Source organism: Orbicella faveolata, unplaced genomic scaffold (genome assembly GCF_042242905.1).
Source record: "Orbicella faveolata isolate gen_17 unplaced genomic scaffold, um_ofav_v1 contig_13, whole genome shotgun sequence".
Taxonomy (NCBI): domain Eukaryota; kingdom Metazoa; phylum Cnidaria; class Anthozoa; order Scleractinia; family Merulinidae; genus Orbicella; species Orbicella faveolata.
The window spans coordinates 14,902,501-14,915,369 of record NW_028301540.1 but is presented as its reverse complement, the minus strand read 5'-3'; the positions used below and the strand labels follow the sequence as shown (position 1 = coordinate 14,915,369).

The window sequence follows — 12,869 nt, the reverse complement described above, 5'->3', positions numbered from 1 at the left end:
AAACCACTTTTTCAGAAGCTGTGCGTATACACTATAATCTTGCTGACACGCGAAGGGAAGGTCAAACGTATTGTTTCTGATTATCTTCGTAATTAGTAAATCTGTTTGTAAACTCCATTGTTGCTTATAAATCTAAATGACAACAAGACGGTAAACATGATAATAACAACTACAGAAGCCAATCACAATACAGGGTTTGTGATCCAAATGGCCTTTCAAAACGCTATAAAAAGGTCAACCTAAAAAAATTCAGTTATCACTTGCTACGCTATCAGAACGAACTCAACTGTAACTTCAAAAACCATGAACAAGCAAATCGCTCGAGTAACCTGGAGTCGAGGTTATTATTCTGACATTTTTCGGACTGCAATAGTAGAACCGTCACCGATTAAGGAGGGTCAGCGGGTCCGTGTTATCTGGGGGAAGTCGAAAAAGGAATATTCAGCAGTCTTGACTTGCTACCCATTAGTTGAGGAGCCAGCCCCTACTCCTGTCCAGCAAGCTCTTCCCCAGCGTCGAGCTAAAGCCAAAAGAAAACTGGTAAGTTGTATTTTTCTCATTTTCACTGTTCCTTTTTTCCTTTCATTGTTAATAATTTTATTTACTCTTACTACAAACTGATGACTGATGATGCCTGTGACTGTATTTAACGCTGCTTATTTGCCCTTTTCTCAGCTGTCTGACACAACGGAACCCCCCGAGAAAGCAAAAAGAGTTAAAAAGGGAAAGGAGCCAGGAAAGGAGAAACCAAAGGAGAAACCAAAAGAGAAACCAAAAGGAAAAGTATGTATTTAACAACTGCCATGTTTTTATCGCTAAATTTCTTTAATTCCATTCATGCTGAGCGAGTTTTCTTCATTCGTGAAATTGTCTAAGGTAAGATCCACTGCTAGCTGTGTCGTTGCATAGCGTTAACTATACCGTGTGGCACGAAACTTTGGCGGGAGTTTAAATTTACGGATCGGTGATTTTTGTATTTTGTGGGATCTAATTTTTGGCCTTTGTAAAAGACTGGTTTTCCCTGGAGGGTTTTAGTTTGTCACAATTACTGTAACTGATATACCTTCAGACGATCATTTTCTGCACGCTTTTTGGCGGCTGCATCGGTGTGTACCAAAGGCAATTTCATCGTTTTATTTCTGAATGTTTTGTTTCTAATTTCATCATTTTGTCATTGAACGGAAGAGACATTTTTTTGTATGTATAATTCCGCCAGCGAAGTAAATTTTTGCGGGGACTTTTTAATGCGGGAACTTTTTTGCCGGTGGGGGAAAAAACCGCTAAAATCACGAACATTAAAACCCCATAAAATTTTGTGCCACATGCTATTTATTGATAGCACATCAAGTCATTGCAAGCTACTTTGTTTATTGTGTTAAATATATGACCGATCGCTTTCTGCACTATAACTAACGAATTATTCTGAGATCTGCATGTGAACCGTTGCCGTTTGGGAAGCTATAATAAGTTACTACTGAAATAGAGTTGCGAATATCATGAGTCATACACTGATTGTTTTACTTGATGTTTCAGATCCTTGCTGCTGAGTCACCCAACAGGGTTTCCCTCATTGAAGATTCCATGGGTGAGAGTTCTGACTCCGACAACGATCTTCCACTGTCATCAGCTTTAGTTGCAGTTCACCCGCCTGAGCCGACACGACAGCCAAACAGTTACCCGCGAATTCCAGAAGACAGTAATTCTGAGACCGAGGCAAAACAATCTGGTGTCAGATAAATGACAACAAAGGCCGTCGACACATTAAACAGCGCGATCAGCAGTGTAAGTAATCATTGTTTATACTTCTTGTGTGCAGACACTGTTTTACTGGGAGACCTGTGCTTTGTTCTGATGAAGGGCTAATGCGTGTAACATCAGTTTCACAAACTCGATGCCGCGGTTAATTTACCTAGATCAACTCTAATTTTTGAAACAACTAAATGTTTCTGCATAACTAAGTGTTTCGCCCACCGATGAGACACAACAGTTTCTTCAGAAACTAAAAACTTGCAATTGAATTGCTGTATATGTGATTGTAATCTGGATTTAAGACATTTTCGTATCAAAAAGCAGTTTTTCTTTCGGCTAAACGACAGGTTTGAGTCAGTTTAACTTTTGTGTACGAATATCTTCACCTAATTAATAACTGACTGAATTGAAAAAAAATGAATCTAGACTAAATTATTTTCCAATATCAATGTCAGTAACTGCAAACAATATCATAATTAGGGGAAATGTTCACACGTGTGGTCACTAACATAAGTTTTATTATTGTTTTAGGAACGCCAACGAAATCTTGAGTCAGCATCAGAAATGCGGCTGATTAGAACCATTCGGGAACGGCTGGAGTGTTCTTTCGCCAGGCAAGAGGCAAAGTTGGACCAACTGCTACAGTCCTTGAGTTCACAGAGCCTTCCGCAGCAGCCACAGCAGCCCTTCAAGCCACAGCAGGTGTCCACCCCAGATGTTAGTAACAGGCAGTCTTCAGTGGAATACCCTTTTATGGCATCAGCTTATTCCAGACCTCCTCTATCAGACCATGACGTTGCATCAGTCCTTCCAGCGACTCCATTATTTCCGGAAGTGGACAGATTTCTGGAAGATGTTTACCCGATGGACAGAGAAATGCCAGGTATGACAAAACACACGCTTTTAGATTAGCATGCACAGTTTTCGATCTGATTTTTTTTCTAAAAGAGACAGACGTCATTTTTACTTATCGTCTGTGGCATGAATTCTTCGTATTTTTTTCAACAATGGAATCTGCAGAATATGTAGGAGTATAGCTTTTCCACTGAAAAATTAAACAAATCGAATGTGGCTTAGCGCTGTCTGTACTCTTATCGACAACGTGTACGTGTCATTACAGTGGTCACTGTCAGTGTCTTTCCTTTTAGAAATGGGCACAGTTCCTGTCGGTGGGTGTCGTGATGTCCGACTAGAAAGAGCGGAATATGATTTTGCCAAAGCTGCAGTAAAGCCGTCACAACTGGTTTTGCGCTTGGTGGATAAGCTGTTTTCAAAGGACGTCTTAATGCGCTCTACCATCCACGGCACAAAAGACTTTGATGCTCTTGACCAGAAGATTATAGCTGCGATAAAGGGTAAGCTTAGTTGACATATTGAAAACGCCGGTCTCTGACAACAAAACAAAGTATGTTTAGGCTGCTAAAACATACTGTTATGAACTTGAATATACTGTATTTTAAAAGAAAAAAAAACATAGCATTACGTTTGTCTTATCATGACCTAAATATACTTAAAGGAGCTCAGTCGCGGTGTTTTGAGTTATTTTGGCCGGGTACAAAATTTCCATTTCACTGAAAGAAACCTGAAAATTAAGTAAATTGAAGACAAAAAGACACCAAAGAGATAATAATAAACCATAAAGGAACAAGGATGGTTAAGGATGGAGAATTTTCACAAAACTTATTCATAGTTTCTCTTTTTTTCCAGCGGAAGTTGTGCAGACATTCGGATACCAGTGCCAAAATTCTGAGGAGCTGAACAGGATGTGGGAAACTTGCAAAGTTAGCATCGGCAAGAGATGCCAAAACACCAGAAATAAAAATAGCAAGCTTAGGCATTTTTTTTTTACCTCTCAACAATAGGCACAATGTTTCTATAGATCTAGGTTTGGGAATCTTTTTTTTTCACTTTTGCTGTTCTATTCTTGTATTTGTATTTGTATTTGGCAATAAATAGACAAGATTAAAATCCATGTTTCGTCATTATAATGTAATTACCGCATTACATTGATGGCTAGTTGGTAGAAAATATATTCTCCTGTTGGGCCCCGCCAGGATATATTTTCTCCCAACTAGCCGTCAATACAATGCGGTAATGCCGTCTCAACCCTGTGTTTAGTTTGTATCACAATTTAACCATTTTTTGATAAAACTTTACTCGGCAAAGAAAAAGCCGAAGAATGTAGACAATTTATCTTCATGCAAACAGAAACTTCAAAAAGCGGTTTCTTTTGTGCACTTTCACTCACGCAGTGACTCACAAAGCGACTACTTTGAATGATTATAACCAATAACTTGCCTTTCATCACCTACATAAAACCCCCTTTTAAATTAAATAGCTCGTAGACATGAACTAGTGTACACTTAAAGACGTCTGAACTGGAAAAGTTAAGTTTTTGTTTCATACCAATACATGTACGTCTCGTTCGCCTGTTACAAACACACACACAACTCACTCAAGACTGGGACCTACCTTCCTTATATGGAGGGCAAACAATGGAATGAAATCCAAAATGGCGTCAGTCCATGAGGGAATTCGAGGGCACATTTCTTGACGTTACCGGTGCACGCTAAGCATTCATTTTACGGCAGTGGAGGTTAACACCACGCCTCGACAGGAGACTCGACATGTTGAGTTGTTTGTGAATGATAAACGGCCATTACAACACAGGCACGCTTTATTTGTGTTATTCAGAAATGGGCTATACCGCTGGCTAATTGACATGGAAGGCTCGTTAATTTACCTGTTGGCAAGCTTCGAGTTATTGTCGAGTTTGCTCCGATGACAGGGCTGAGTATCTTCGGAATTATTGAGCTCAGATGAATGAATAGGACTTGTGACTTTTGGGCGGCAATTCAGTGGATGTATTTCAAAAGAATTCAACAATGCGGCTTAATTATTGTCCCTTAAGTGCGTATCCTTTTGTTCTTTGAAGCGTGGTGATTGCGAAAAAAATGTCACCTCGTGTTTTCATCTCTTTCCACCGAAAAACGTTTCGCTCATAAGCGGCAAAGGTAATATCGGTTTATTATTGATATGCATTTTACAAGCTTGAAAATGAGCATTTAAACGAAATTTTTAGTTCCGTATTACCGGAGAACCGCTTTGTTTTTCATTGAACTAGGATTATTAAATAAAGAACAACAATCAATTTTTTTCAAGCATTCAGATTTATTGTGTTGTATCATTAATCACAAAAAACACTGGCTTTAAAATACCATATTCTGATTTGTAAGCCTTACCGTGCTTTTGAAGAACTGCGTCCAGATGTTTGTATCCCTTCTTCTTTACGTGAGTTTTCAATCCAAGTGTAAGAAGAAATGAATTGTCAATCTTGAAGAACTTTTTGTTCCCAACGAACGTCGCTTTCAAGTTTTCTGGCCACATTTGCGGGACAATTGTCGGTCAAGAGTGTCATCCTAAAGGTAAACAATGGATTTATTTATACGTTTCAGTCGTGAGCTTACCGATCAAGGGAATCGCTGACTTCACGGTGGAAAACATGTAAATAAGTGACCCTGTGTTTTGTACATTAGCTCAATGAATTTCACATATGTTTCAATGGACTTACCGTCAAAAGTGCTTTGATTTCTGGAAGGATGAACTGCCATTTAGACTTCTGAGATTTTTAAACACGCTGTCACCTTGAATTCGTTCGATTAACAACTCGCGTTGTTGTGATCCGCGATGCTGACCCGAAACACACAATTTGTTGATACTGCCGTGACACTAAACTTCTGAAAAGATGAAATGTCGTTGATAATTTTGAGATTTGGCTTAAAAAAAGCTTGTAAATAAACTTAAATTCGCCCGATTCAACTCCGCTTAACTCGCGTTGATTTGTTGGTCGTCACAGCAACCACATGGATCTGACCAATAGAAATCGCGTTTGATTCATTGCCGTGACGTTTATACTCGACTCGATCGTTTCGTACCAGAAAAGCTAAAAGACAAAAGAAAACATCTAAAGGAACAGTAAATGACAAACGAAAGGGTACACAGAATTCAAAATCCAACACACTCGTTTTATTTTCTTCTTGCTTATGAATGTCTACGTTTAATTTGGTGAAAATGGGCCGACTTCCAATAGCTAGCTATCGATCGACAGAGTTTTTTTTATAAATAATTGAGCGGGCTTCCGTTCCATGGGTTTATGTTCACTTGGACTCATCAAAGCGGTATGATTTTAACAAAGCGAGATGTCAAAAATCGTAGCTTAGATTCAAATGAACACTGGAATGAATAAAAGGAGCGAATTTATTGATGAAAAACATTCCAGACACTAGAATGTTTGAGAGTGTTTTTGCGGTCAGACGCCGAGCAATGCGTTCATGTCAATTTCTCAGCCTTTCCCGGGGCCTTTCCACGTGCATGCTTTGAGCTTTTCCAGACCTTTCTTACGAATAAATTAAAATATGTCGCAACAATAGGGTTTAAAAAATCAATCAAGCAGAAATCCTGACACAAAGCAAAAATATCGCACCTAACATCAAAGCGTTTGCGCTCGTGCAGTAGCCAGCCACATGTTCGGAAAGTAATCGGTCCGTGAATTATGAATATTCAATGAGAAAGAACAATAGCGTGAATATATGAATAATAATCGACCCACAAAATGTGGGTACACACTTAAAGCGTGCCTGTGTTGTAATGGCAAAGGAAAGTCGAAGGACTTCACGACAGAGGAGAATGTGAGCTTAGATAGAACATTATTGACAGTCGAACTGGTAAGGGCATCACACTGTATCTCTTCATACACAAACTATTGATCGAATAAACGTTAAGCTTGTAGGTTTTTGAAATATCTTGTGAATTCTTTTGAATAGTTTCATTCGGGTTGTGTTGACACTCAGCTTAATTGCTTAAGCTTAATTGTTTTGAAGGTCATCGAAGAGCTGTGTGTACAGTTGTCAGTTCCATTCATTCATAAATACCATACGCTTACCGACACTCAACGAAATATCGTTTCGGGATTGTGATTTTTCATTTAGCTACGTGAATTTTCGTTTCATTTCTGGTGAAATCTCATCGAAATACCGTTCTTAGATTAGCGAATTTTCGTGTTGCTCAACGAATTTTCTTCAAAATATCGCCCGATAAATCACAATTCTTCGCTCGAAATTTCTACGATATTTCGCGGGAACAATAGCCGAATTTCGAGGAAATTCGTTTGCATTCTTCTTGCACAGTACTGTAGCAACCGCCAGAATTACTTCTGCATTCACATACTTGTGTTGTTTGTGAATGCGTGGCTTTGCATTTTTTTTCTAAGTCTAGCAAACGAACAATAAATTTAAGTCAAGATTCAAAAATAAGGTCGCATTTTTCGACTGTGGACAGTCTTATTATGTGTGCATTGTAGCCTAAAGTCTGTTTCAAATCTAAACAAAAGAAAACTGTCCGTATTCTGAAGAGAGAAGCCTGATTCTTTTGTATGTTCCAATCATTAATAATGAAAGCAGTTCTGGTAAGCTGTAATAATATTTGCATGTAAGCATGTCAATAGCACATGTTCTTAAACAGTAATGTCTCCCTGTATGCATTGCAGTACATGTAGTCACAAAGATTTTTTTCAATTTATTAACAGGCATTACATCGGGTAAATTACAAATTGAGCTAACAATATAACTACTGAACAATTAACTTTCATTTCTGATCATACTAGTTCTATCGCGATATTGCACTTTTACACTTTTATGACTTAATATCAGAAAAGCACAGAACTTATCTTATCCTAGTGTAACATTAACAATATAAATACAATTATCGTTATTACTAATATGGAAAACATTGCAAAACTTTTTGTGTCCTATGACTAAATTACAATTAACTTTTTTCTTATCTGAAAAGTTCTAGAAAAAAACTATTTTTTCAATACTACAAATATAAGTTACTCTATTGTTGAAAAAGAAAACTCCACAGTTCAATAAAAAAGAAACAAAAACTGGTAATAATTTTCTTAAAGAGTTCTAATTTGGTCGGTTATTGTCTTTCCGGCACTGTTTGCCAATGCTGACTTTAAACTGCTCCCACATGAGAAATTTATCTTCCACGCCACGGTACTGGTAGGCAAAGGCGTTTACAACTTCCTCTGAAAAACACAAGGTAAGGCAAAGTTAAATTTAAATCATTATAAAATCTGTTCTAAACTTAATTTTGATAAAAAAGACAGCAGTCATATAGCCAATCCTAAAATTACAGCTCCACATTTCTTGCTGGTTCATAGTTTTTTCTGAATCTACTCTTTTTTCAAAAAAAGATACAGAAAAAAGGTAAACATGTTTTCAATTTAACTTTGAGAAAAAAATCTAGTCATATAGCACAATGTTATAACACAAATATTAAACTAACCTCTTATTGCAGCAATGATGCCTCGGTCCTCGGTTACTGTAATTCATCAAATTCTGTATTGTATGAAATGCAAAGATCTGCTGTTGGTCATTGACTTTTATCAGATGTGGTGGCTCCGAAAAGAGCCGTTTTTAAAACTTGGTGGCAGTGCCTTCAACCTCCACTACAGCTGGGATGGCCTTGTACAAAACATGATCAATATATTTTGCACATTTCTCCAGCGTGACTTTCTTCGCCCAGAATTTCTTGATGCCGTCCACCAACTCTTGTTTGTTGCTTGGCTTCACTTTGGTCTCCAAAAAGAACTTAAGTTCGTGCCACAAGTTCTTGATCGGGTTGAGGTCAGGACTTTCCGTGGGTGTTTTCCACCAGTTGATGTCGTTCTCCTCAAAGAACGCCCTTGCTCGCTTAGAGGTATGCTTTGGGTCATTATCTTGCGTAAGACGATGATTGGGCAGCTTCTCTCTAACGAACAGGACCAGAGTGGTTTCAAGGATGTTGCAGAAGAGAACAGCATCCATGATGCCATCAAAGATGCATATCTTTGTGGCACCATGTCTACTAATCCCACCTCAAACATGAACTTTAACTGGATGCTTTGGTTTTGGCTTGCACTTCATCAGCTCATCGATCTTCCTGTAGCAGGTACGGCGGTACGACTGAAGGGAAACGGAGCATTCGTCGGAGAAGATCACACTGTCAAAAGTGTCTCCACTTTCCAACACACGTCGAGCGTACTCCAGTCGTTTTGTCTTGTTTGGGGCTCGGATGAGCTGACAATACGCCGTTTTCTGCAGAGTCCAACCAAGCTTCTTTCTTGTTCTTCGTACAGTGGCTGAACATACAGAAATTCTGTATTTCTCCAGCTTCTTCTGGATCTGGCTGCTTGTCATCTCATCATTTTTTTGCATTTGCTGATGAATGAAAGCTTTTGCTTCGTCAGACAGCTTTTTAGGTCTTCCAGAACATGGTAAATTTGCCACGGAGCCTGTAATTCGTAGTTTCTTAACGATTCAAGTAATGCAAGCGAGACTAGCACTCAAACCTTCATTCTTCAAGGACCTTAATATTGCAACTGGGGTGAGACCTTGTTTGTCAAGGACCTTGATTCAAGTTCTTGTATAATCTGATACTTTTGGCATGATCTCTAATTCACAGGCTATTTGAGTGCTCGAAGGCAAATGAACGCGAAACCTGTTGTCTGTTCTATTATACCCGAAGCATTGCTATGGTAGCTATAATAACGAACCTGCGTGGGGACTAGGACTACGGTGTGAAACCTTGTGTGTTATTACACAACATATATTTCGATCTCGGCAGCTTCTTGAGCGAGTGTCAACTTTTCGTAATGATACTGCCTGCAAATTTTTCCTTGTCGACTAACAAGGTGAGTTTTAAAGAGAAGTTGCTCGACTTACCACTGAATTTAAATCTTAAACACGTCCAGGCTGTGTTTCAGGTAGGCTCGATTTCCGCCGCTCTCTCAAGCTCCCTTCCCGAACAGTGACTGGTAATCGAGCTTATGTTTCAGGCTGTGACAACACAACATCGAGAAGGATGATTCCTATTTTCATCGCAGTGAACTTTGCATGAAAATGTGTGAGTTTTCCCTTGAAAATTCGCTTTGAACTTTCGAGTAGAATGAATAATTGCTCGAAAGTTTGCAGCATATTACCACACACCGCAAACTATTGCACGAAAGTTCACTTGGATCGAAACAATAGATGTCGCAAAAATGCAGCGAAATATTGCAAATTGTTGAAGAGATTTCTTTTCAAGCGAAATTTCCTCAAAAAGCCTTGAAAAGCGCAAATTTCGCTGAAGTTCGTTTGCATAACTTTTTCACAATACTGTATTGCTGACAGGAAATATAAATTATATGCTTAGGTTTCATAACATAAAAAAAAAACAATTTTCTTGTATCCAGTGGATGTTCTTTTAAACACAGCTGATACTCGAAACACAAACATTTCTGAGGAACTTTATCCACAAATTCTTCATCTGGTGATCTACGATCTTGATCTTTGTTTACAGAGCCTTCACAGCCCATTTTTTTAATAAGAAAGACCAAAGCTGTGGTTAAATGGACATATATGATACTTTGAATAAGACATACTAGGTAACACAAACACTGGGCTTCAGCCTTCTTAAGAAGTGCATGCAGAAGTCTTAAAATATAATAGCTGACAGGAAATGCAATGCTTTTAATTAGGCTACCTAACATAATTTGAGAAGACTAACTGTCTTGAACCCAGTTGGAGTTCTTTTGATCACTAATTAACTCATACATAGTTGTTAATTTACAATTCAGACCAACTTTGCTGACAAACTCATCATCTGATGAGCTATTAAAGCTTGATTCACAGAGCCATGAGCCAATTTTGCCTAAACAAAAAGCACAAATCTGGTTATGTATGTGATACTTTGAACAAGATGGAGCCTACAGTGACGTTCAAAAGTAAGTTACCACCTTCTTTCGAGACGAGAATCTCGTCTCGTGAGACAAGACTCTTGTCTCAAGAGATAAGACTCTTGTCTTGAGAAGCGAGACTTTTGTCTTGCGAGATGAGAGTCTTGTCTCGCAAGAGCTTTAAAAAACTGTAAGTATGGCTGCCTGAGCTTCTTGCGAGATTTTAATGGCCTATTGTAAAGGAAATAGTGAAGCAACAGTGCAAGGAAAACTTTGCACGATCTGATGAAGCTTAGCTTGCGAGCGTCGGCGCCGGATTTCGGATGTTTACCACGTTCATAAAAAATGTAACTCCTGAGATTTTCAACCCACATGGCTCGAGAATAATATCTGTGAATATATATGCTGCAAATTTTTCAGTTTAAGTTATCGTTCATGGAAATTTCGTTAATTAAAAATGCCAATTAAAAGCAATTTACTTGGAGTTCGGGTGTTACTGCTATGTCATTTTAAGCTGTCGTTCTCTCTTTGATCATTTTAATTACAAGAACGAGTTCTAGAAAAAAAATCGTTCGAAGTTCACTTGTTAAGCATAATGACAAGTTGATATTGTTGGTCTGTAGCCTTACGTGATCTGAAGGAATGCTACAGTGATTAAATTTGTTTTTGTTGAATTTGACGGATCGATTTTCGGTTAAACCTTTTTATTTGTACCAGCACATTTAGTGCCTTTTCTCCTGCTAAAAAGTCGGAAAAAGTAAAGTAAACAAATCCTAAAAGTTTAAATCATAAGAGGCATCGACAGTGTGAGTGTCTCAGTAAGCTGTCAATTTGAACAATTACTGTGCTGGACAGATTGCTTTCCAGGTTACGCACGTACTATACATATAGTTCATTGTGCGCGAATGTTTCTGTTTCAAACAACTGAAATGCTCAATGCTTTTTTTCTTCAGTCTTAAAACATAACGTTAGAGTTAGGCTAAACCCTAAACAAAACCTATTTTTGGCTAATTGCTTAATCAAATTATATATATATTTCATTGAAATTCGCTCTTCCGTTACCGACTTCTGCGAACAAAACTTGATGGATGTTTGCTATTCATTTAAGACTACAATCCTGGTCAAAAGTGTTGGGACAGTTACGGCAGATGACTTCACAGGCAGCCTCTCTTAAGACCAAAACTGCGCAAGCCTGCCTACCCCACTTCCCCGTGTCAATGTTGATAAAAATCTTGAAGGAAAAAATCCTTGACAATAGCTTCAGAATAGCCACGTTTCAAGAATTGTTCGCCTCCTAGAACAATATTCTCAAACTAAAGAGATGAGAAGATAGATATACACGTCTTATTCCAATAATAGCGATTTTTCAGCAATCTCATTTGGTTCCAACACAACTGTCTAACCACTTTCTATTATCCCTTTTTCCTTTTTTCCCACATCCGATCTAGTCTTTAGAATAGCTTTGTTTTCATGCAACATTGCGAGAGGGGAGGGGGGTCAATTGTACTTGCTTCCATTCATCTTTTGTTCTAAAACGTTAAGGATGTAGTTGAAATCAGGGGTTTTAGCGCGCAAAAGGGGGGAGGTGTCCCAGCAACTTATGGCCAGGATTGTAGGTTTACACTAGAGGAAATTGTTCCGGATTCGTGATGAATCTGGAAGGTTTTAGTGCCGTTACACAAAAGTGGACGAATCCAGAATAAAAACTCCCTGGTCTGGTCATGTCTCGCGAGATTTTGAATCCGGAATTTAATGTGGGAACTTTGAATCCGAAAACTTTTGAATCTGGAGAGTTTTGTCGTGTAAACGATTTTCTCTCGAATCCGGATATTTTTCCGCCTGTGATCTTTTGAGTTTGCAGTGGAACGAAAATGGCGGATTACATGATCCAGTCATAGTCGAGTCGTAGGCACATTGATGGCCATTTGATGGCGGTCACTGGGTAATTACCTCGTACTGTTTCAGGTGTAGGTAATCACTTTTATAATGGTTAATGCCATACTCCTCAAAAACGCAATTTATACTTTACTGTGCAGATGACGACGATGGCACGATCGAAAACCTTGACGGTTCTAGATATCAAGTAAATACCAGAATAAATGTGACCCTCCATACAAAAACACGTCTTATGAAACATGGCAATTTGGGTGAAACCGGGTTTCAAAAGGGTTTCTAAAGAGTTTCCAAAGGGTTTCTAAAGATTTTCAAAGGGTTTCCAAAGCGTTTCCAAAGGGTTTCAAACTACTGAAACCGTGTTTCTAAAGGGTTTCCAAGGGGTTTCTAAAGAGTTTCCAAAGGGTTTCCAATGGGTTTCTAAAGAGTTTCCAAGGGTTTCCAAAGGGTTTCTAAAGAGTTTCAAAGG

At 38.5% G+C, this 12,869-nt stretch overlaps 1 protein-coding gene across 1 annotated transcript; it reads left to right on the top strand.

The window, feature by feature from the left end:
* The first annotated feature begins 367 nt into the window (after nucleotides 1-367).
* On the top strand, nucleotides 368-3,721 carry LOC149115185 (uncharacterized). The gene is made up of 5 exons (XM_089284741.1): nucleotides 368-783; nucleotides 1,534-1,782; nucleotides 2,281-2,632; nucleotides 2,898-3,104; nucleotides 3,457-3,721. Exons 2-5 carry the CDS (start codon nucleotides 1,738-1,740, stop codon nucleotides 3,609-3,611), a joined length of 759 nt encoding a protein of 252 aa, XP_089140867.1. The 5' UTR covers nucleotides 368-783; nucleotides 1,534-1,737; the 3' UTR covers nucleotides 3,612-3,721.
* The last annotated feature ends 9,148 nt before the right edge of the window (nucleotides 3,722-12,869 follow it).